At 31.6% G+C, this 24,147-nt stretch overlaps 3 protein-coding genes and 1 long non-coding RNA gene across 5 annotated transcripts; 2 read left to right on the forward strand and 2 right to left on the reverse strand.

Annotated features, from left to right (window-relative positions):
* The first annotated feature begins 1,973 nt into the window (after positions 1 to 1,973).
* On the forward strand, positions 1,974 to 3,046 carry LOC111198639. Its single transcript, XM_022687481.2, has 3 exons — positions 1,974 to 2,164; positions 2,279 to 2,367; positions 2,636 to 3,046. The coding sequence occupies exons 1-3, from the start codon at positions 2,138 to 2,140 to the stop codon at positions 2,784 to 2,786; spliced, it is 267 nt and encodes an 88-aa protein (XP_022543202.1). The 5' UTR covers positions 1,974 to 2,137; the 3' UTR covers positions 2,787 to 3,046.
* Positions 3,047 to 6,838: 3,792 nt separating this feature from the next.
* On the forward strand, positions 6,839 to 7,981 carry LOC125575789. The gene is made up of 3 exons (XR_007314380.1): positions 6,839 to 7,342; positions 7,531 to 7,605; positions 7,674 to 7,981. It is a non-coding gene; the product is annotated as an uncharacterized LOC125575789 (long non-coding RNA).
* Positions 7,982 to 8,678: 697 nt separating this feature from the next.
* LOC111197918 (aminoaldehyde dehydrogenase ALDH10A9, peroxisomal) lies at positions 8,679 to 12,413 on the reverse strand. 2 transcript variants are annotated; one of them, XM_022687479.2, is made up of 15 exons: positions 12,218 to 12,413; positions 11,818 to 11,960; positions 11,670 to 11,750; positions 11,434 to 11,582; positions 11,175 to 11,267; positions 10,977 to 11,100; positions 10,790 to 10,855; positions 10,619 to 10,685; positions 10,454 to 10,530; positions 9,896 to 10,009; positions 9,698 to 9,775; positions 9,466 to 9,617; positions 9,319 to 9,379; positions 9,111 to 9,217; positions 8,679 to 8,951 (listed from the first exon to the last, which is right to left on the reverse strand). In XM_022687479.2, the coding sequence occupies exons 1-15, from the start codon at positions 12,324 to 12,326 to the stop codon at positions 8,861 to 8,863; spliced, it is 1,512 nt and encodes a 503-aa protein (XP_022543200.1). In that variant the 5' UTR covers positions 12,327 to 12,413; the 3' UTR covers positions 8,679 to 8,860. The 2 variants fall into 2 exon arrangements, with proteins under 2 accessions (XP_022543200.1, XP_022543201.1); XM_022687480.2 differs by having other exon boundaries at positions 8,745 to 8,951; positions 9,111 to 9,246.
* A 450-nt stretch (positions 12,414 to 12,863) lies between these two features.
* Positions 12,864 to 13,331, reverse strand: LOC111198897. The gene has a single exon (XM_022688234.2). It carries the CDS (start codon positions 13,201 to 13,203, stop codon positions 12,958 to 12,960), a length of 246 nt encoding a protein of 81 aa, XP_022543955.1. The 5' UTR covers positions 13,204 to 13,331; the 3' UTR covers positions 12,864 to 12,957.
* Between the last annotated feature and the right edge of the window lie 10,816 nt (positions 13,332 to 24,147).

Genomic DNA, 24,147 nt, shown 5'->3' on the forward strand with positions numbered 1-24,147 from the left:
ACATTGCTTTTGCCATGGGTAGTCATACATTATTGGCAGAACTGAGTCTTTTCAAACCGTTGCTTCCAGTTCGTGTGAAGGTTATCAGCAAGGGGAGGACAGAATTTGGAACAAGGTTCTAGAAATCGGAACTGATTATAGGAGATGAGAAAGTGAGCTGTATTTATTGTACAAATTTACAGTGATATTTTCTAATACTATTTTTGCTACTAACATATTTGGAGTTGTCTCAAATAGGGAAATACCATTCAAGCCACATTATTCAGAGATTTGGATGCTTCAACTGAAATGCCTTTGGAAGGTCACTGCTATGAAATTAAAAATTTCAAACTAACTCATGCATTAGAGCGTGTTCAGTTGACAAAGAACTGATACCATATTAACCTCAGTAACTCCTTTGTCATTTTGAAGATTGATCCAATCTGCAATTCCAACTTTTATTGTTTTCCAAACTTCATTGACGTCTATCGTGGCTTAGTTCATCCTAAGTTTCCTATTGGTATGCTTTCTATTCTATCTAATTTAATCTAATTTAAAAGTTACCAGGTAATTGTGAATCTGTTAATATTTAGTGAGTACTGTCTAAATTTGTGTAAATGTTTTTTCACATATCAAGCAGATATTTATGTGGATGTAGTTGGAGTAGGATTTCTTGAAGAATATATGACAGAACATAACCTACTGATGAGAGCAACGGTCTCATCGACCATAAAATACATTTTTTCGTAGTCAACATAGAGCAAGTATTCCCCATTTGTAAATAGAATACACTTATATTTTATTCTATCATTATGTGCTGAATAATTATACTTTTCATTGATTACGGTAACGTCGCCATTAAGTGTGCCGCTTATGGAGCACTTACTCACGTTTTCCAATATTTATGGAATTCGACAGATGCAAATATTGTACTCTGTGTTTTACAATTTTGGCAAATTAATTGGGGAGTAGGTGATGTATTGTGCTTATTTTAAATCAAAAGTGTTGGAGCTTATTTTATCTGTATATTTTGCTAACATTATTTTGTCTTTCATGATAAGATCGATTGAAGAACGTTACTAACATTGATGGTTTTTCAAAAATTGTCTTTGAGTCCAATGATGTTCTAGAAATCGATGCTTTCAGATTGAAGTAATACATTTCGTTTACTTATTTTGTTAAATAATTGTGTTTAGTTTCGTAAGCTGATATCTTTTTTATTGCTTTTAATATGATTGTAAACGAAGAGTTATAAAGACACTTTTCGCAGCAGTTGTGGTTTTATGAGTTTTTTATTTATTTGATTCCTTATAATTTGTTCCTTTCATATATTATTATTATATTGCATATGTTTTTTTATCTTATATTCATAATTTATATTATTAAAGCAAGTTCTTTTGCCAATGTTTCGTTTTTGCTTTAAGTTATAACTAATTTTATATAAGTCTTTTCTTACTCTTATAGATTCACTTCTATGATCTATACTTCAAATTACACATAACCAATAACATAAGTTTTTTAAAAAACGAAGCTTGCCTTATATAGACATACACAATTTCGTTCAATCATTCATTGTATGACATATAATATTAGAACTACGACTTTAACATTTCTAATAGCTATGAATTAAAAATTATAATTTTTTTTAGTCCACTTACTTTGCGCATGGTGCAGATTATCACCTAGTATAATAGTATTGGAAATTTCAAAAGTAAGTTGAGTCAAAAATCAAATTATGGTCATCTTCTGAGGAAAACCAAATTAATAGATTTTTCAACAACAAAAATAAAATCACACCACACATAATTGCCAAAATTAAGCACAATTGTTTCCAAATAGTGGTAGATAGATGAGAATCGTATCTTGCAACTTGCCCCCATTTCAACTGGGCCATTTTGGCAATGCTGTCATTTGCCTAGAAACGCTGTATGGACAGATGTCAATAATTCATTGGCTTCAAGTAGGACAACTCTCTGCCAATCAGAAATTAGTTATAGAATTTACAGAAAATATTTGTAATTTCTTACACTCGCCCGAAAAAGAAAAACAGAAACGTAAAACCTAAAGTCAAAACAAATAAAAAGGGGGACGTCTCTTTACGTCTCTCAACATTCGCCGTCTTCCTTCCCGTAATATCTCTCGATCGATTTCTTCTCTAATGTCGAGCCGTTGGTTGAGACCTGAGGTACTTTCATCCATCTTTGATCAGAGTCCATCCGTTGATTCTCTTTTGACTACGCTAATAAGTGTTAGATCTGGTATCATCGATTCGCCTCGTGTGTTTCTTTGCCCTGTTCAGGTGTATCCCTTGTTCGCCGCTACAGGAGCTGCGGTTGGGATCTGTGCGTTCTCGTTGATTAGGAACATCACCGGAAACCCTGAAGTCAGGTTTGTATCTCCGTCTTTACATCCTATTAACAGTTGTTTAATCTACTATAAATATTGTTATTTTGCAAAACGGTGTCGTTTGGTCTAGATACTCTGTAAATGAAACAGAACTTAGCCCTAGGAATCACTTCAAAGGCAGTTTCGAAGTGTTTCATAGGAAACCAGTAATGCAGTTCTGTATTAGATTATACTTAATGTGATACAATATTAGAACAGAGGTTGTGTTCTAAAAGTTGTGTTTTTTTTTTCTTTTGGTTTATCTCTGCAGATGTACCAAGGAGAACAGGGCTGCTGGAATATTGGATAACCATGCAGAGGGAGAGAAGTACAAGGAGAATTTCTTGAGGAAGTACGTTCGTGACAAACGTCCAGAAATTATGCCTGGACTCAACAAGTTCTTCACTGATCCTACTTACTGAACCAACATTTTTCTCAAGACTTTCTTGTATTGTTTTCTGGGATTGGGATTTTTATTGAATCTCCTTGTGTCTCTTAATAAATCTCATTTGTCATGTAACCCTCCGGCAAATGGCTACTTCATTATGCTGGTGGCTTATGTTGTCGCTATTAAGCAGAATTACAACTATTTGTATTGAACTGCTCTTTGGATACATAACTGCAGTTTGTATTGACAGGATCTCAATTCTCAAGTTTGTAAACTCAAGCTCTTATTTCATGATTTTCTCATTGTGTTCTATAATACGAAGCACTAGCCATCTCTAAACCAAGGGTCACGGAACAACCATCTTGATGAAGTCTATAATCTAGAAATAAGGTTATCAACGACCAGATTTTGATGTTGACACAGAAGAGACAACCAAACTAAGGGTGTGATTGGTAATATAAATTGAGTAACTTGGAGTAAATATGATAAAAGTAAAGCGGAAAGAATTAATTGTTTATGGTGTTACTCTGATTTACTCTCATCTAGAGTAACAAAAAGTTGAAGAAAACATAACAAAAGCAAGATTCCATTTTCCAGCGCAAATGGTAGGAAATATTTGTTTACCTTTTTCATCCTGATTGGCTCTACTCAAGCTGAATTGGGAGTAAACATTTCTACTATATTTTTTGTTACTCTAATTATGCTATTCAGCCAGACTCTAAGATTACAAATTCATAGTGCACTTGATGGAAAATATTCTCTCTCAAAGAGAAAGGATCTTTAATATCTTTAATGGGGTGCCATTCACCTAAAGGATCATAACCATCCACTTCCTTTTCCACAATTGAAATAATATTATGCAAAATATTTTTTGACATTAAAAACTATTCTATTATTCAGTTATGGAATAATAATTTAAAATATTATGTAGAATTATACATAACTTAGAAAATTTTGAAACATTCTAAATGAAATAATAAGTAACTTAAGATCTACTTAAGCTTATAGAGCGTATAATTCAAAAATATTATTGAAATAATATTAAAAATATATTATCTTCCAATTTTAGGTACTTTTTGTAAAAAAGAGATAAAATCTAAAAAAATGATAAGTTGAATTAAGTTTTAATAGGAGATATATTCCATTTTCTAGAAATGTTATATTTGCTGTGTAGATCATATATAAAAATGATTAAATAAAGCTATTATAGTACATTATATAATATGTAAAATTAATTTATATAGTAACTTATATTTCTATAACATTGTAACAATATATTTGTAGTAAAACAATTATAACATAAAAATCACTTAAAATCTCTAAATAAACTTACAATATTCTTTCTGTTTTAGTTTTGATTTTTCATTTAAAGTAATAAAAATTTGAATTGACTTTCGTGAGAAGGTTTTAAATTTTAATATTTTTAGGAGTGTAACGGGGCTTCTCACTAAATTTATTAAAACACAAAAAGAAATAATAAAAAGAAAGGAAGATGTGGTCTTGTTAAATGAACTCTCAAAAACATTTTGATATTCAGTTATATGTTGTAAATATACTAGTGGTTTAATGTTTTTATTTCAAATTTAATATAAATAATTAAATAATCTAAAAATCTTTTTAGAAAAATTGAATATCTTCCAAACATTGATGTTCAGTGTTCTTTCGGGTATATATGGTTGGAATTTTTTTTTTGTTTTGACCGCAAGTTGGAATTCTTTTTCTTAGAAATCATGATATTTTCTTGCCCAATCTATTTAAGTTTTAAACCATTGGGTTTGGGCGTTAGGGTCTTCAGATCGGGTTTGGAACGGTTCTTTTCGGATCCGGATCCTTCGAGTCCTAAAAATTTGGATCCAATATGTACTTGTAAATTTTCGGTTTGGGTTCGGGTCGGTTATTCTCGGATCCGGATCGGTGATATACCATGGATTTTATCCACTTTCAGCCATGGTATATAAGTGTTTTAAGATATAATTATTATGTTTTAGTGTCTTTTTAGAGCATTTACAGGTCCGGATACGTTCTGGAGAAATATGGTGATTTTGGAGTCTTTTGAGATGCAAAACTGCACAAACGCGTCAGATATTTAGCTATATTTTAGAGCATTTACAGGTTCAGGTACGTTCGGATAGCATGTATTTTGGAGTCTTTTTAGAGCATTTACAGGTTCAGGTACGTTCGGGTCGGTTCTTCTCGCGTCAAATTGTATATTTTTCGGTTTTTGGTTTGCTTCCGGTTCGGTTGTAGATTTTGTTTTCGGTTTAAAAAGTGTAATAGTTCAGTTATTTATGAATTTGTGTTTGGTTTGAATTATTTTTATATTTGGGTTTGGTTCATCTAATTTTTGCAGCTAAAATTTATTAATAGTAAGCTTAGGCAGATTATTTTTTTATTTTTTTTGGGGTCAAACCATACTTGTATTGATCTTAAACATGTTTAAACTTCAACAAAGGAGAATACCGAAAAAAACTATTGAGAGCCAGACAAACAACAATAACAATAACATAAAAGATAGAATAGATCACAAAAAACACCACATGAAATCGTATCACAACGGAGATTTGTATTTTTATTAATTATAGTTACAAATTTATATTTATATTAAAGAGTATACGATGTTTGTGATGTATTAAGTACATAATAGTAATCTTAATTTGTTTTTGTGATATTATAATTAGGAAATGTATTTTCTTAGATTACATTTAAATGTATAAGTATTACATTTTTATATTTTGAACATTTTTATATTTTGATAAAATATGGGTTTAATCTGGAGAATAAAATTTTGATATTCGAAACCACAAAATAAGTTCACACTTCAAAAAACATAAAATGTGTCCACGCCTTGATTCGTTACGTTGAAAGGTACGTGATGGTGGCTCCTCCACCTACCGTAGGGCTTAATTAAGCTTTCCTCGCTCTCGAGCTCATCTTTTTGGTATTCAAACCTAAAAACAGTATGGAGAATGAAGAACATAAAGAGAAATGTGAAAATGTGTTGTTTAGTCATATTTTTTCTTCCTTCAAAAGTGTTATTTGATTGAACGTGATGGTAGATTTATTTATAGGAGGAGGAGCCTGGGACTATAGGTGCATGAACCAACCATGAGGAGGATTAAATGTGCTAATAACTTTTGTCTTGGGTCATAAATTCCCCACTTATCCTATATGTTGGTAAAAATTGGCAAAAACCATGAAGTTGACAAAAGTTTACATTTTCAAATGTCTTGTTAAGTCCAAATTTCTAGGATCGGGAGGATCCGAGCCCGGACACCCAAACGCTCATATGTCTACCTAAAAACCAAAGAGATTTGGGTTCAAGTACTTTCAATTTTCAATTTTTATTTTTTGAATTTTTATTTGTTTTCCATATATTTATAAATTTCCTATTTTTTAATTTTTATCGATTTCTACAATTTCTTAATTTTATTTTTATTTTTGAATTTCTCAATTTTTACTTTTATTTTATTTTTTGTTTTTATTATTTTTTACTTATTTTTCCTTGATTTTTAATCAATTTTTACAATTTATTTCTATATTTATTATAATTTTTAATTTATTTTTATTATTTGAATTTATGAACTTTATTTTACTTTTCTTGATTTTTTCCTAAATTTGTATCAATTTTAAGAATTTATATTAAAATTTTATTTAATTTTATATGTTTTTATTAATTAAAATAATTAAAAATATTTTTTTAAGTAAACCTCCGCATCACCGTTTTTACGTGCTAATTAACAGTAACCGGTCATGTGCAACAAGTAAATTAGTTTTGATGTTAAATTTGTTATTCAAGCAAGTCTCATTGTTTTTTTTTTTTTGAGCAATACAAATTTTAATATTTAAAGTGTGAGAAATTGAGGTCCAAAGTTTAAAGCGTAAATTTTTGCCAACTTCATAGTTGTTTATGCAATTTTTCCCATAATAATAATACTTCCTCCGTTTTGTTTTATAAGGTTGCCGTTTTCCAAAATCCTCTGTTTGATTATCTATCCCCTCAGACCAAAAGCAAATCATTTGAACTTGTACGTGTAAAGTTTTGATCAAGAAGAAGGCTAAAATAGAGATTATATCATTCGTCTTAAGTTGTGTTGAAATCCACTAAAACTAAAACAGAGGGAGTAATGTATTTTTCTGAATTTTGTCTGACAGTAAATATATAGGACTCACGTATTTTTATTTCAACTGAATTTTCCGGTTCGTAAATTTACGTTAAGCTAAACCGAAAGTTATTGGTAAAGAAAATTTACAAACCGACAATTCCGATCAGAACCGTAAACGGAACAGCTTGACCACGTTTGAAAGGAGTGTTCCCACGTTTGATTTTTGTTTTCTCTAAAGTTTGTGTCTTTGATTTTGTTGTGATTATCAATCGTGTTTCTGATTCTTCCTCCCCTCCCCACCAGTTTATTAGCACTGGACAATCGTCATGGAATCGAAATGATTGAGCTTGATGACGCTACGCTGCCTCCAAATTAGATTTTTGTTTCCGACATTTGTATTGTAATGTTTTTCATTTCCGCTTGGGTCTAAATCTGATGTGTCTCCAGGAGATTCCATGATATTGTCAGTGTTCGCGAGAGTGTTGGGGTGAGATTTGTTTCTTTCTCCAGCTTGCTTTCATTTCTTGAATCTGATCTCTTATGTTGATCGAGTCTGATGGAAATTTGGGTTTTAACAAAAAAAAAAAAAAAAAGCTAAGAATCATTTTACAAATTGAGTTTCATTTTAGATTTTGTTCTCGAGTTGAAGCTCATTTCATTACAAAATGTTCATAGGTATTGTGGTACGGATGCAGGAAAGTGCTAAGGACACTTCTCACAGATTCTAAACGAACGAGTATGTCAAATTAGGTACATTTGGATTGTGTTTTGTCTCTAATCTTCATGCTTTTTATGCTTAAAGGTCTATGAGATTTCAGGTATCTGATGATGAGGATGATTCTTTTCAAAAACTGCCCTCTTCCCCAATCTTCAGATTCCTCAAGATTAGGCGCTTTGTCTTTTGTTCTGTGTTTGGGGGCTTAATTCCATTTCCCAAGTAGATTCAGTGATGTACCAATATCTAGGTAAGAATAAGCTATCTTGTCAGTTATATAAGTAGTACATGGACCTTTATGCCAAAGAATAAGCCATCTTGTCGGTTGTTTTTCTCGTCACCAACTCGACCAACTCTTTTTCCGGACGTTGCATGTCCAGGAAATGAATTTCTCTTATTGCTCTGAGACCATTTGATTCGGTTTTGGTAACTAGAAAGAAACAACAATTACATTCAGATAGAACGGTGCTTATAAGCTTGAGAGATATTAGAAACTCTCACCTCCCATGAACATGGTGATCTAATAATCTTAACTTCTTTTTAATTCTCGCAGTTTTTGATACTTGTATACTACTAATGACTACTTGGAATAAAGGACACATTAATCAAGCCCACAATCACTCTTACCCATCAACCACTGGTGATGGGACTTGGCAGTAGCATACGTATCAATATCTGTTACAGAAAGATCTCTTGCTTATGTTGGTATCTTGGTTTTAAATAGCGATCGCTATTGAACGCTTTAGTAGTAGTTCCTAAAGACGCCTATAGCGAAGCTTCACTGATTTTAGACAAACCAACTTGGTTTGTACAAATTAAGGTTATTAAACCGAGACCCTTTTAACATGAAGCTTTGCCGTCTAATATAATCTATCACCAAACCCTAACTCAGTCTACTATATGATAATTCCCTAAAGTTTTCATCAGCTCTTTCTTTGATATTATTCTTCTCTATTCACGGCCTTACAAATCTTCTCCCTAGCTCTTTTCTATCTCGGTTAGTTCTCTATTCTCATATACTATTTTCTCCTATCAAGCAAACATCTATTCTCCTCTCATTCTTCCCTAGTTTCATATTCTTCTCTTATACTATGTATGAGACCAGAGGATCATCCAACAAACTCAATGAATTTGTGGTTTTAATTTCTCCTCTACTGTGTTTTTGCTATTGCCATGTCATAACATGGAGTTATAAATAAAAAAACACGCCACACGCAATTTAAAACCCAGGTTGGTATACTCTGATTATTACATCTTTTAAGGAAACATCAAGAAGTGTAGTGTTTTGACTTAAAGCTTGGAAGGAGGTTTGTACCATCCCCATGGTTCATTAGATATATATTGCGTCACCTGCTTCACACTCAAGTAGTTCTCAAGTCCCCTGCAAGTAAGCAAATGTTGTTTCAATTCAACGCAGAGACAAACAAATTGGTCTTTTTGGGACTTAGTGTATCATATGGACACAATTCGTTTGGTTGGAGACTCTTTTAGTGTGTTGGTACTCTTCATAGTTATAGGCTAGCAATATACAGAAACTTACCATTCTCCTAGTTCACGGCCAAAACCACTGCGTTTGGTTCCACCCCATGGAGCTTGACAGAAACATGGCTGAGAACAGTTGACCCACACAATACCCGCCTCGAATGCCTGAAAACACAATGTTCAGGATTCGTAAACTGAAGATATGAAATCCAATCATGAGATGCGTCCAGTTACTCATGTTTTTTTACTAATAGTAAATATGATACCTTACTAACGCGATCACACCTCTCCAGATCATTTGATAATACAGCGCCTGCTAATCCATATCTGCAGAGATAAACAAAGTCGAGCATAAAATGTAATACACTTATTAGTGGTTCTTGGTGATGATAAGAAGAAATATCTAAACTCACTGGGAGTCATTTGCCAGCTGTATTGCCTCATCCTCAGTGGAGAATGTTTTGACACAGAGAACAGGACCAAATACTTCATCTCTCCAGATTTCCATTGAAGTAGTCACATTTGAAATTATAGCAGGTTCAACAAAATAACCCTTTTTTAAATGCTGCAGAAATAAATAAAAGAATATTAAGTGCTAATAGTATTTGGACATACATAGCAGATTAGTCTAGTTCTGTCATGTACCCCAGGACGAGCTCCTCCGCAGAGGACAGTTGCACCTTCCTTCCTAGCGTTTGAGACAAACTTCACTACTCTCTCGTACTGCACGAGTTTAAGATGTAAGACTTAGCTAAAAGTCGTTCTTGACTAACCCCAATTGACAGATAAGAAGGTTTTGGGGGGCATGAAGTGCTGGTTCTTGAGAATATCAATTTATATTACCTGTCCTTTGCTGACAACAGGACCAAGCCTACAGCCTTCTTCAAAAGGATCTGAAATCTTAATGTTCTTTGTCCACTTTACCAACTTGTCCAAAAATTCGTCAGCAATCTTTTCCTGGTATTTCACAGGAATTTTATTTTCATCAAAACAACATTACTAGACGTCTAGTGAAGCTTCTCTATCCTACATTTAAGATTTAACAGTGGGTTCCAAGGTTTTACATTGACAACCACTTATACTAATTTACATTCTATTTGAATTGCAATCTTACCCCAGAAATGAAAAAAAGAACAACAACTACTGAACTGTGTATTAATTTTTCCATTGCAGATTTCATGTAAAGGAAAAGTTAAGAAATGTCTTAATATTTGTTGCTTCTTTCAGGATTAGAATTATTCATTTCCCATAGCAAACCTTTAATTTTATTGCAAATAACATAGTGCTTCTATAGAGCAGCTATGGGTGGATGCAAAATTATGTGTTTCAGGATATCTATCACATATAAATTAGGTAAAATAACTGTAATCAGAGACTACAGCAGATCCTATGCTCACTTACATGCACGAGAAGTCGAGATGTCGCACTGCAAATCTGACCGTTTGTCCAGAAACAACCAAACATAGTCCATTCCACAGCTGATTAGAACAAAAACGTCGACACTAATTAAACCAATAGTTAAGAATACATATAGCATCGTTCCCTTAAGGTTCCAAAAGCACTAACCTTTGTCAATTTCGACATCATCAAAGACAATGATAGGGCTTTTCCCACCAAGCTCCAAGGAAACAGGCTGTGGAAAAAAAAAAAGAAGATTCACACTCAGACCCCGAAAAATTATAGGTAAAAAAAAACAGATAGATACATGGAAAAAGAAACAACGACACTTGGACTTACTTTAACCAATTTGGCAGCAGAAGTCATAATGTTGCTTCCAGTTGCCGTGCTTCCAGTGAAAACAATCTGGTAAAGGCTAGAATATCAATACTTCAACTAACCATAAAAATCCAAGTACAAATGCTCTCTATCCTCAATAGTTCGACTTTCTGGATACTCGTAAAGATAAAACTGACTATGGTAAGACCTTGTCAACGTGTGGATGCGATGCCAATGGAGCACCTGCTTCAGTTCCTAAACCAGTCAGAATATTAAGAACACCAGGTGGCAGACCCACCTCGCGGCAGATATCAGCGAGCTCCAAACATGTCCTGATGTAAAACCACATTAGATTGGTGAAGTAATAGAAGGCTAAATAGGGTTTCAATAGAAATCAAATACGCACACGGAGGCCAACTCAGAAGGTTTCAGTATTGCCGTGCACCCAGCAGCAAGTGCAGGAGCGACTTTCCAAACAGCCATCAGTAACGGATAATTCCTTCAAATGCAAATATAAATTATTAGCTGCCTAATACGTGGGGTCGTCTTTTACATATTGTATAGAAAGGGAGAAAGAGCACTTGAACTTGATATGTCAAAAAGATTAAATTTCACATGTATACAATGATTTGAGGGGTTTGTCACACCATAAGAACATGACATACCATGGAGTAATCAGCCCAACTACACCAATGGGTTCCTTGAGAACGTAGCCCTTAAAAGTATCTAAGGGAAGAGAAAGAGGAGCCTTCTGCTTTGCATCTAAGCCTTGAGCTAGGTCAGCATAATATTCAAAACATCCAGCAACATCATCCTGCAAGGGTTACAAGCAACCAGGGTCCAGGTATAACATATAAAACCACAAAACCGCAGAAGGTTCACAAGAGGAAAGCGAGAATACCATGTCCCATGCTGCTTCATCTAGAGGTTTACCGCAATCAATAGCCTCAAGATTAGCTAGTTCAGACTTCCTCTCGGTTACCTAGAGATAGACGCACGCAGATGATATCAGCTTAGCAATATAGATTTGGTAAAGGTGATATCAATACCTTAGCTGCAATAGCACGTAAGTATCTGGCACGAACAGCCCCGGATGCTTTAGACCAATCCTTTCCTTGGTTTCTTGTAAGTGCTTTCCTTGCAGCTTCCACCGCGAGCTCCACATCCTCAGAAGTTGCAGCTGGGATGTAACCTATAACACCACAAAAGAGAGAGAGAGAGATCTGTAAGGTCCTCCAAAGATCAAACGCGAAAAACAGCTTCTAAGCCCAGTTCATAGTGTACAAGAAACACAGAAGCTAGATGAATTTCAAATCTCTCTGAGTATACATTAGACTGGCAGATTCTTACTACTAATTTCAGCTTATTGAATCAAAACTCGCAAAGTTCATTCGTGAGAAGAATAACACAACGAAACATAAATAAGACTTGATGGAGAAGAAAAGGTACCGATGATGTCCTCCGTGGCGGGATTGACAACAGGGAGTGTTTGACGGCGAATGGGCTCTGTCCATTGACCGCCGATGAAGAGCTGCCGTCGCGGCACCCTAATCGCCATACTCTGCTTCTTTCTTTTGTGTTGGTAAATGGATTTTTTTATGTATAAGTACTTTAAATAAGTGTTTTTTTTACAGCTAAATAAGTGTATTTTAATTAAGGGATAAATAGAATATGTTAATTACACTCTTATAAATAAATAATTAATTATGCATTTGGTGATAGATTATTACATGTTTTCTCTTAATTTAAAATGTTTTCAGTTTCTTAGTGTAAATTTATTTATGTGTTATATACTACTATTTTATTGTTAACTAAATTATATTTATATAAGTAAATAATATTTAAAATATATTAAAGAAATTAATAATTTTATCACGTCATCTAATGACAAAAGTGGAGGAAGTATGATTTTTGTATTAATAAATAACACTAAAACTTTAACTGGGAAGGAAACGGATCTGGCACACCAATCGAAGAATATCTTTTAGTTTTCTAACTTTATAATAAAATTAAAGAAAAAAAGATTTTGAAATATACTTGTGAATCTTCTTCACATGATCAAACAAACCTAATCTGTCCAAAAGATCACAAGAAGAATCCAAAACAAATAATATTCGATTTCATCATATCTGTTCGATGATTATACAAAACCCATTATTATTTAATGCGAAATCGAAACGCAAAAGAAATCAATTCTTCTTGGAGGTGGTTTTGGTATACTTGTCTTTGACCCAGCTAAGACCCAACGACGTTCCTGTCTTCACTTTCTTAAACCCCGAACTCGCCGCCGCTTTCGTCTTCCCCAGTCCAGCCTCCATCTTCTCTTTGTATTTACCCGACCCACCACCTCCGCCGCTGCCGCTTTTACCGTCCTCGGTTGTTTTCGCCGTAGACTGATTGTTGTCCCACAGATCTGCCCAAGAATCTTTCTCCATACTGTATGAGACGAGAGAGAGAAAGATTTGATTTATTTTTGTGGAGAGAGATTTGATTAGATGAGAAAATGTATCTATTTAATTGATGAAATTGTGATTAATACAACGAAGTCATGCTTTTTTATTAGAAAAATAGGGTTGGTAGGACGGATTAATAACCAAAAAATACATAAATATATAATTAATGTTAATGAGTATTTGAAAATGTTTAGCTTACCTAAATTTACGGCGATATTAATTTGTATTGTGTATGTTTTGTTATTGTTATCATAGATTATGATTATCTTAATATTAACATGTTCATGAATACATAATACTTTTACATATCTTCTTTGTTTATTCTATTGTAATTATGATTGTTTTGATAATTAGTAAAATATTTTTTTTGTACAAAAATATTGGATTTTTTTCCTTATGATTTTTTTTTAATTTATATATTTGATTTTATATTATTAACTATGTGCTAATATATTATTTTAGATTGATGTCAAATGTTTTGTTAGTTCTAAAATAAAATATTGATCAAACACAAATTCTGGATTATTAAATTTTACCAGTAAATTTGGTTTAAAACAATAAGATGAAGAAAATGTGGAATACTTAATAAACATTTTAAAATTATAGTGTTAAATTTTGTTATTGTTATCATAGACTAACAATATTTTATCAAATGTAAATAAACTTTTATATTAATTATGTTTATTTGGTGAATCACAACTTACTATTTTTACTTCATGGTAAATCTTTTGTATAAATGAGAAAATTTAGTTTTAAAATTTTATTTATATTAACGTTTGAAAATTTTATTTATATTAATCTCAAAATAAGTTTCTATTATATGAAATGAAAAAGAGTTTGAATTACTTTTCTTTTATTATGTTTGGCAAACTTTACTTCTATATAAGATTTGAAACATTTTAGGGATCAAAATTTCATATAAGTAAACACATCAGAACAAAAACAATTTTTTTCAATAATGCACCTGAATTTATTATTATTATTTTACATAAATTTCATAAAATCGATGATTAATAACTGTTTTAAAACAGAAACCGTTTAAAATTTGTCTATGCATTATTAAATAGTAAAAATATTAAATTATAAAATAATATCCGATTAAGTGAGAAAAGGAACTTTATTTATTTAGCTTAATATTAATTGGAAGTGACATATTATTATTAGTTACCAATAATTTAATTATAGAAAAATTATTGATATGTACTTTGATATTTCTTAGAAAACTTATTTATTAAGTAGTTGAAAAAAAAGAAACAAAATAATAAGAATTTGTCAAATTATATTATGTTTTTAAAATAAAATAAAAAGTAAAAATAAAATAAAAAATAGAATAGTATAAATATTTTTTTAACATTGTTAACGCCGTCATCAAAACAATAAATCCTAAATCCTAAACATTATACCCTAAAAACTAAACTTTAAATTCTTGGATAAATCCTAAACCCTTGGGTAAATCTTTAGGTAAACCTTAGATCTTTGGGTAAACCCTAAATCTTTGGGTAAACTCTAAACCCTTTCGTAAACCCTAAACTATAGGGTAAATCCTAAACCCTAGGATTTAGGGCTGAGATTTAGAGTTTTGCTTACGGCGTTTAGGATTTAGTGTTTAGTGTTTATGATTTAGAGTTTAAGATTTATCCAAGGGTTTAAGATTTAATGGTTAGACTTTAGGGTTTAATGTTTTACTGACAACATTAATAATGTTTAAAAAAAACTCATTTTATTGCAGCTAGTACTATTTTTAATTTATTTTTACGTTTTTGATTTTAAAAACATAAAACTTAGCAAATTTTTGTTATTTTGGTTTTTCTAAAAAAAAAATTAAATATGATATGATAGGCTATAATTGGTTGGTGAACCTACGCTCTCGGGGGTAAACCAAAAAAAAAACTCTTCTTAGAATGTGTAGATGTTGTTTTTCCAAGTTTGTTCTAATATAATTTTGATAACATTATAATAAATAAGTCTTATTTGGCGTTGGAATTCTGTAAATTGAAACACAATTATGGATAAACTTTTTTCTAATCAAATACAACGCATGATAGTGTATGAACCAAAAATTCTTTTGAAAAAAATAAATTTAAATATATAGAAGGAAAAAATATTAAAAGCTGCAATTAGACATGAACATTCTTTTTTAGAATTTTTGGAGAAACAAATGTATGTTATGATTCCTGAGAGAATTTTAATTTTTGTTTTTACCGCAAATTTCATATCATTATTTAAATTTATCTTTAAGAGATAACTATTTTCATAAATACTTTAAATTTCTGAAAAACTAAAACTGACAATATAAATCTTTTAAAAATGTTTAAAATCATTTATAAAATATTTATAAAGGTTCATAAATTCAACCCCAATCCATAAATAATCTACTAATACTAAAAGGAGTATATCCTTTATACTTATAGACTTACTTTTTATTTTTAAAAATTAACTGAGATACTAAGCAGCATAACAAAAAAAAGGAAAACCATAGGAATAATTCATGAAAACTTTCTTCCTCTCTTAAGCTATGTCAAGTCCAAAAGACGGAGAAAAACATGTGTAACGTCCACATTGCTGGAAACTAACTCCTCTGTTGTTCATGTGAGCTAGACGACGGCCATTGGTTTTTGTTGATATACTTATGGCAGAAAAGATACAGCCAAGACCTTAAATGACATGGTAGGAAGGTCAGATCCATTTACTTATCTCATCATCACTTTTTTCTTCTGACCAGACTTCTTCTTTCTACTGAGATATGAATTGCCTTCTATGTTGAAAGTTTTTTACTTTGATAGCACTCGCTTGCTCGTCTCCATATAACTGAAGAGAAACAATGTTCTAAACTTTGCACATTAGCTCAAGCTGTTCAAGACCAATTCCAGGATCACCGGCTGGAGCTGCATAATATTTTGGATTTTCAACACCTGAGGACACCAGCTAAGGTATATAAAGACTTTTTACTCCACATAAATAACCAGATAATGCAGAGCACACACACATACAATAAGCATGAATTACCTTGCTAGCACGTTCACACCCCATATCCATGAAAAGATTAGTAGCCTAGGAAAGAAAATAAAAGAGCATTCGTTAATCAGTAAGAAGATCTATGTCACATAAAATGGATAGAAAGTTTGAGAGAGAAGAATAAAGTTTGAAAGTCTATTGAATCTCACAGTAAAGGCTTAAAGTTTACAGATAAAATGACAGTATGTGCAGAAGCATATAGTTAGAGGTACTCAGTGTTAGAAGAAAGCATACACAAAGCACATTCCAAGAACACAAATCCTATTAAAACGAAAACGCTTCAAATATGCAAACCCAAATTTGGAAATGTAGATGAAACGAAGTACTGAGCTAGGTTTGCTATCACTAATGGAACCATTAATTACAAACCTTTTTAGAATGCCCATGACAGAGATCACAGAAGAAACACTCAACTGGAGTGCACCTTCCCATAGATTTGCAATTGAGACGACCTTCCCATAGATCTGCGATTGAGACGACTTTTTTTAAGCCCTTCCATGGTATCAAACGCATTGGAAAACATCAGATGATGTACCTCCGAAGTTGGAAACAGTACGTATGGTAGCATTAGATAGGCAACAAAGTCAGTGTTTCATTAAAACCGTCTTAGTTCTTACCTCTTTGTGAACTCACTGATTTCAAGGAGATCGGTGTCAAAGTAAAACTTTGTTGCTGGTGCGGAGTTGAGATACAGGTAACGTAGAAAAATTCAAGAGTTTTAAGAGAAAGTGTATTAGGCAAATATATATACATATATCTGTATTAGTTAAAAAAGAAAACAAACACACGACTCTTAAAGGAGAGGGGAAAAAAGCTTAAAGTAGATGGCTACAATACTGAGGTTAGTGTCAATATAATAGGAATCTTTTTAGTACCTCTCAGAGATGCAGAACATAAAGGAATTAGGTTGTTGTTTTATGGTAGTCTTGAATGAGAAACACATGAAGTATGGCTTCCAGCTTATATGAATTACACCAAGTGGTGGACGGGGCCTCCGGAATCTTTCTACATGGGAATGGTTTCTAGTGGAATGTAGAGATATTATTTGAAAATAATATCCATGCATCCTCTGATTTCCTTTGGTAGACAAAATAAGTAGACTAAGTAAACATTTTGCTGCTCCGTGACATATATATCCACAGTCTTTGACTTGCTATGACATTATTCCACCTACACCGAAAGTACTTCTGTCTCTCTCTCTCTCTCTCTCTCTCTCTCTCTCTCTCTCTCTCTCTCTCTCTCTCTCTCTCTCTCTCTCTCTCTCTCTCTCTCTCTCTCTCCGTTTTGGGTTTTTCTTATTTTACTTTCCTCATCACGTCATTGTGCATCTACAGTTTTAGAAAGCAACTGAAGAGAAAAGAATAGTTGGTTTAATAGTACATGACTATCAATTGCTCCTAGAATCAGCTTCTCAGATGTAACGGCAGCAAACATATTCGAAAGTAAAGAATCTTTCTTACCGATCATAAGGAGCAGCTGGAATGGCTGACTGAAGTATGATTCAGCTGACGGTATGTGTTTGATCTTTGATGCTCGATGCTCGTTTTTTGCTGCATGAACTGAGTTATGTCGTTGAGAACCATCCGTCCAACCAGATTCACCAATGGAATCAAAGGAACCTCAATAGACACATTAACATCTAAGCTCCTTTCCTCCAAATCAATTCAAAGATCCATAACTATCACAGCTTTTTCAGTAGACTTCAAGACAGTTTTTGACTCTCTGAACGAAGAACCTTTAAGGCATCATTGCTTTGTAGGCTTCTGTAGCTATTCTCCTAGGAAATAATAAATAATAATTTCAAATAAACTAAAATTTTGCCGGAGAGGTAAGCATCACCTCAGATGCTCGAGCTTTGACATACATAAGAACAAAGAGAAATAAAAACATGGGAAGATACAACAAATAATCTTGGAAGAGAACATACAGAGATAGAGAGAGATCCGGAAGAAACCCTAACAATGGGTTTGATCTTCTATCTTTGTTTCAGAGATTTGTTCATGATTTCGTCGCCCATACTCTCTACAAAACACACACCCAAACCTAAAATAAAAAGGTAAATCAGATAAGAAAAACAAAAGGAAAATGAGCAGTGTATGATATTATTCAACTTACTGCTCATATTAACATCATATTGGAATGATAACATTGGTTATGCTGCAGAAGCCGTTAGATCCGGGCCCCGATCCTCCTTCGTCGAGAACGGCGCGGATCTCCTCCGCGCGGCGGAGGTACTCGGTGAATTTCTGGGTGATAGCTTCTCTGATCTTGGGGTTCTTCTCGAACGGCTTGCTTCACGTACTCGATCGCTTGTTCCTTGAAATTGCTGTACATCGCTTCTTAGGCTTTTACCAATTTTCTCCACTCGATTCTCTTCTACTTCAAGGATCGTAGATGAATTTGAGCAGAAGATCGGAGAGGATTTATTGGGAGGAATTTAAGAACTAATGAATCTAAAGGAACCGATGAAGAGAAGAGAAGCCAGATTTGATGTTGAAGACGAAAAGGTCTACGAAAACAAAACCGAGCCTTAACCTGTAAAATGATGAAACACCCCTATTGGCTGATTTTAATAGCCGACGTGGCATGCTTCTCTGTTGAGGATATTCAACTTTTAGTATTGTATAGATTATGATTACCTTAATATTAACATTGTTCATGAATACATAATACTTTTACATATCTTCTTTGTTTATTCTATTGTAATTATGATTGTTTTGATAATTAGTAAAATATATTTTTTTAGTACAAAAATATTGGATTTTTTTTCTTATGATTATTTTTAAAATTTATATATTTGATTTTATATTATTAATTATGTGCTAATATATTATTTTAGATTGATGTCAAATGTTTTGTTAGTTCTAAGATAAAATATTGATCAAACACAAATTCTGGATTATTAAATTTTACCAATAAATTTGGTTTAAAACATTAAGATGAAGAAAATGTGGAATACTTAATAAACATTTTAAAATTATAGTGTTAAATTTTTAGACAACTTCTCTTGATAAAATGTCATGACGAAAATAAAGAATTCAGCTTTATTAATTGTGTAACATTATTATTTTTATTTTATTTTGAAACTATTATTTTTCATATTGTATTAGTTTTAATTGTTTATATCCTAAATAAGAGGTTCGGTTGGATGATTTTTTTTTAATGTGCGGTGCGGTGAGTGTCTTTTTATTAGTTAGCAGGTGTTATTTGTCGAGAAGAGAGTATATGTTATGGGAAATAGACGACAAAGACAAAATATGTTATGGGAAATGTGTCTACGTTGTGTGAGTTTAATCTGATCTTGTTTTAATAATTTGTAATTGTATTGTATATTTTCACGTAATGCAATTTATTTTGAAAGTCTTTTCTCGAAGCACCCATTTTCCATGAACTCATACACCAAGTACCTATATGCAGGATACGTACGAAGGAGAAAAAACCCTCTGAGGATTGTCTTGAGCAGCATCAGGTTTCAAGATCTTAATGGCAACATGGGTGTAATCAAGTGTGCCTTACAGGTCCGTATCCCCCTTAATTTTCTTACTTTTCTGTTGCTACTTGCTCGTGAATCAATTAGTGACTTCTTCAATATTATCTATATAGTATCTTTTGTAGCGGACATCCTTATATGCGAAAGCATTAAATGAAAGAGCATACTCTATCTTAGCACCACTACCCCCAAGAGTCATCATCTCCATCTTTTCGTTTACCAGTATCAAAAATTGGACATATTCTACTTTTTTTTATGAGCTCTACATGCTTGAATCCAAATCCAATGTGCACTGAACCCAAAACAGATACATTTATAGCATTCTTGTTCCTCCTGTTCAAGTTTGTATAACATAATTATAAGTTGTTAATTCACCCAAGAGAATCTAAAGTAGGATTTGAAACCATCTCGTGTTGCTTATAATGAGAAGTCATTCCATTATTTGTATTTGTCATGTCACTTGTTAGTCTTTACACATATTTATAGAGTTATCTCGTTTTACAAAACTTAAAACAAACACTTGGTAATTTAGGTTCACTTAACTATTCAAATATATTCTTATACTAGTGGTTTGTCCGCGCGTAGCGCGGAGCGGTTGTAAATTGAGTTTGCCTTTGATTGGGTTATGTTTAAAAAAAATTAGTTACGTTGGTGTTTACTGATTTGTTATTTTGGTATTGCGTGTTTTTTTTTGTTACTGGATTGTCTTATCCTTTCGTATTTGTGTGATTGTTATATTTTTATTAAGAGTGAGTACTTCATATTTGATGTAACAGTGTTAAGTTTATTTGCAAATTATAGTGATGGATTAACATATTATGGCAAGATTAATTAGTGGAATGAAAATTTGTAAAAGAAGTAGAGTGAGCCACAAAAGGGTTTGGCTGAGGACTAAATTTTTAAACTCCCAATTAGGAAAGGGGAAGAGTTCAAAGGCATTAAAACATTGCATAAGGTTTAAGAAACCAAACACTTCGTGTGATTTATGAAGCACGGGGTGTTGTCCATTTTGAGATTTCTTATGGCCATTTGTTGGTTTTGTTACGGGAGTATACTTATGTGTATAAGACTATACGATGTTGGGTAATTTTTTTTATAAAATTCTGTGGTGAAGGTGTAAAGTTTCTTTTTAATTACCTAACGCAGGGGTAGTGATTGGATGTTCATATGTGGGATTTTCATATGTATTTGAGTTATTATTTGAACCAATGTTTTTTTTTCTGCCTTGTTATGCATACATTAATTTTGAAGTTCTTGTCATTATCCATTAAGCACCGACTTTATGCCATAATTTTCATTTGATTTGGTGCTTGAATTTTGATGCATATATATCGTGTGTTTCTACTCTCTTTTTTTTTTTTAGCTGGGTAGTATTTATTGTGTGGTTGAGATTCTTTGGAAGCTTAACTTTTTAATATATTACTACTTGGTTATCAATTTTATTAAACGTAGTTATATTCGGTTTAATTCTTGTACTAATTTTTTTTTCATTTACCGTTGAACTTAAATATCTTCTAGGCAAAAAAAATGTTCTAGTCATTCTGTATTTTGAATTAACCAACACAGACTATAATAATTATAAAAATTTGAAGGTTAAGAACTAACAATTTGTATTTTGTGTATGAAAGTTTGGGTCTCCTTGTACGGCTTTGGACTCTGAATTGTTTGTATTATTTTATATTTTGTGGCTTTGAAATTTTTTGATAAAAATTTTGAAATAGCAAAATTTATAAATCAGAATTCTGCGTCATAACATACTAATGTCTTCCTCTTCCGTTGTTGAGTTTTGAGATTTAATAGAGACAGCGTGTTGAGATGCACATATAATACCTGAAACTTTTACTGTATGTTAGGATTTATGGATTTTACCCACAATGTTAATATGGACTGGATGTAGTCTTATGGATTAGCTATGGCCACCCCCTGTCGATATTTTTTTCTGAACGTAGTTTTATAGTTGATGTAGCTCAAAAACCTGTTGTTGTAATGTATCTCTTCCAGACACAAGTATAAATAAATAAACCATAAAATAAAGCTGGAGGTGGTAGATATAATTAAGAAATATATTTTTGTTTTTAAGTGCTAATATTGAACATCAGGTGGTGCGACATAAATATTGTTTGCCTATAAAGATTTGTAGAACAAAGTTTATAATGACCATCTTAAACCATTGCATAAGTAAGAAACTGATTAACATTGTGGGTAATGGCCAATTAAATGATGTAAATTAGTGTGTAATTGATTAAATTTGTAGAAAAAAGTTTGTAATGGCCAATTAAATTATGTAAATTAGTGTGTAATTGATTAAATTTATATATTAAATGTCAGTTTTCTAAAGTAATAACTTTTAAATATTATAGATTTTAACTAAAACTGATTACATTTTGAAACATATAAAGTAATCTATAAACTAACTCTATATAGATATGAGGACAAAATTATAAAGTGGTCTCACCTTAAATTTCTCTCATTCTCATTCTGTGCATTCCTAATTGGAAGAAGATAATCAATATTAATATTCTGTTACTCTCACTATATTAGAAATGGTCGAACCGTAAACCAATTAAGGATGATGTAAGGAAGACATAAAGATGTATTTCCAGTTATCACAAATATATAATCAATTGACAACAACTTCATTATGTCCAGCGTAGGACAACGTAGAAGAGTTTCCGTACCTTCTAATATTATAATATCTCACTATATTTGTAGCTAAATCAGTTTTCTCTAGCATAAATACTCACTCCATTCTTGGAGTTTAAGCTTTTCTATATGATGATATTAGTAGTTTGATCCCAAAAAAAAACGGTCGAACTGTACATTGTAATTGGAGAAAGAAAACAAACAAAAATCAACCGAAGAATTTTAAGGTATATGAAACAAAGATTGGAAATAACAATTCTTTGCAATTAAAGAATAAGACAATAAAATTGTAAAAATAAAAAATAAAACAAAAAAATATACACAGAAAGAAAGATTTAGTAAAATAAAATCATAATATAGTTTCCATAATTGATTGTGCTCAGTTACACTAAAAATCTAAATTTACAACATACACAATTTTATTTACATATTTAAACCTATTATCTAACTAAAATGATTCTAAAAAAAGTGCCAGCATGAAGAGTTAGAAATATACGATAAAATATAATACATAATGTTAAAAATACATTATCACTCATCACTAAAAAAACATGTTAGTAGTAATAAAAATGAAATGACAACACATTTATTAAAACCATAGAACGACACGCAACAAGGTGTTATTAAATATACAAACTAAAAATTAAATATGCTCAACGCAAACACACATAAAAATGAGACATCATATTTGGATATATTTAAATAAATAATTTTAAAATTTAAATATATTACATTCTTGATAATTTTAAAAGTACTTAAATAGAAACTAAATTATTAAAAAATTAATGTACAAATAAAACTAAATCAATATTTTGTAACCTCAAATAATAAATGAATAAAAAATATATTATGTTAATAAAATAGATTTTAGATTTTAAAGACTTCTAATTTATGTAATATTACAAAATTCAAAATTTGTTTATTACAATTAATATTTTACAAAATTCAAAATTTGTTTATTACAATTAATATTTTACCATTAGATATATTAAAATAATATTCTAGATCGATATTCAATTGTCAGTTTTCAACTATTACACGTAATAAAATATTATTAATTACGCTTCGTTTTTTGAAAAGAGGGTTTTATATTTTAAGTAATTTATTGGAATACTTTTTCTTTTCGTGAATTAATTCGAGATGAGATTCTGATCTTTTAAACTAAGATAATTTATGTTCTATACATAATTATATTTTTTTTACATAACTCTAAAATTTCGGACTTGATTCTTCATATTTTATTAGTTAATTGTGTTACATATAATAGAAATATTTACTTTAAACTAAAAATATAAAAAAATCAAATTTAAAAATTAGTTATATATAATTTAATATACAAAAATTCACATACAAATAAAAATGATAAATGTAACAAATTTAAATATATTATCCGTGCGTAGCGCGGAGAAAGAATCTAGTTTTAATAATAATGATATAGATGGTTTAAGAATTTTAATTTTATAAAAGTCAGTTTTAAACCACTAAAATCCGAATATTAGCCGGTTGAATTTAATAATAAGTACTAAACCGGGTAATCTAATTGTTCGACTGCGAGCAATGATGGTCAGTCGATGAAATCCGGTGTCCCAGACTTCCCAGTCATAATTTGGTTCAGTTGGGAAATCTAACGGTTCAATTGTGGGGAAATATGTACGTTATTAAAGTACATGGGCTATCATGTAATAATTGTTAAATGGAATGGTTAGTCAATTGCATAATCTAACGGTTATACAGGGGCAAATCGGTAAAAGGGACAAAAAGGGGCTTCTATGCAAAAT

The sequence above is a fragment of the Brassica napus genome, chromosome A6 (genome assembly GCF_020379485.1).
Source record: "Brassica napus cultivar Da-Ae chromosome A6, Da-Ae, whole genome shotgun sequence".
NCBI classification, from domain to species: Eukaryota; Viridiplantae; Streptophyta; class Magnoliopsida; order Brassicales; family Brassicaceae; genus Brassica; species Brassica napus.

Coding starts and splice junctions, on each gene's coding strand:
- LOC111198639 (XM_022687481.2), top strand. CDS start 2,138: ATGTCGAGCCGTTGGTTGAGACCTGAG. Junction 2,165..2,278: donor GCCGTTGGTTGAGACCTGAG/GTACTTTCATCC, acceptor TGCCCTGTTCAG/GTGTATCCCTTGTTCGCCGC. Junction 2,368..2,635: donor ACCGGAAACCCTGAAGTCAG/GTTTGTATCTCC, acceptor TTATCTCTGCAG/ATGTACCAAGGAGAACAGGG.
- LOC111198897 (XM_022688234.2), bottom strand. CDS start 13,203: ATGGAGAAAGATTCTTGGGCAGATCTGTGGGACAACAATCAGTCTACG.
- LOC111197918 (XM_022687479.2), bottom strand. CDS start 12,326: ATGGCGATTAGGGTGCCGCGACGGCAGCTCTTCATCGGCGGTCAATGG. Junction 9,618..9,697: donor GCGGAGGAGCTCGTCCTGGG/GTACATGACAGA, acceptor TTATTTCTGCAG/CATTTAAAAAAGGGTTATTT. Junction 8,952..9,110: donor GGCCGTGAACTAGGAGAATG/GTAAGTTTCTGT, acceptor GCTTACTTGCAG/GGGACTTGAGAACTACTTGA.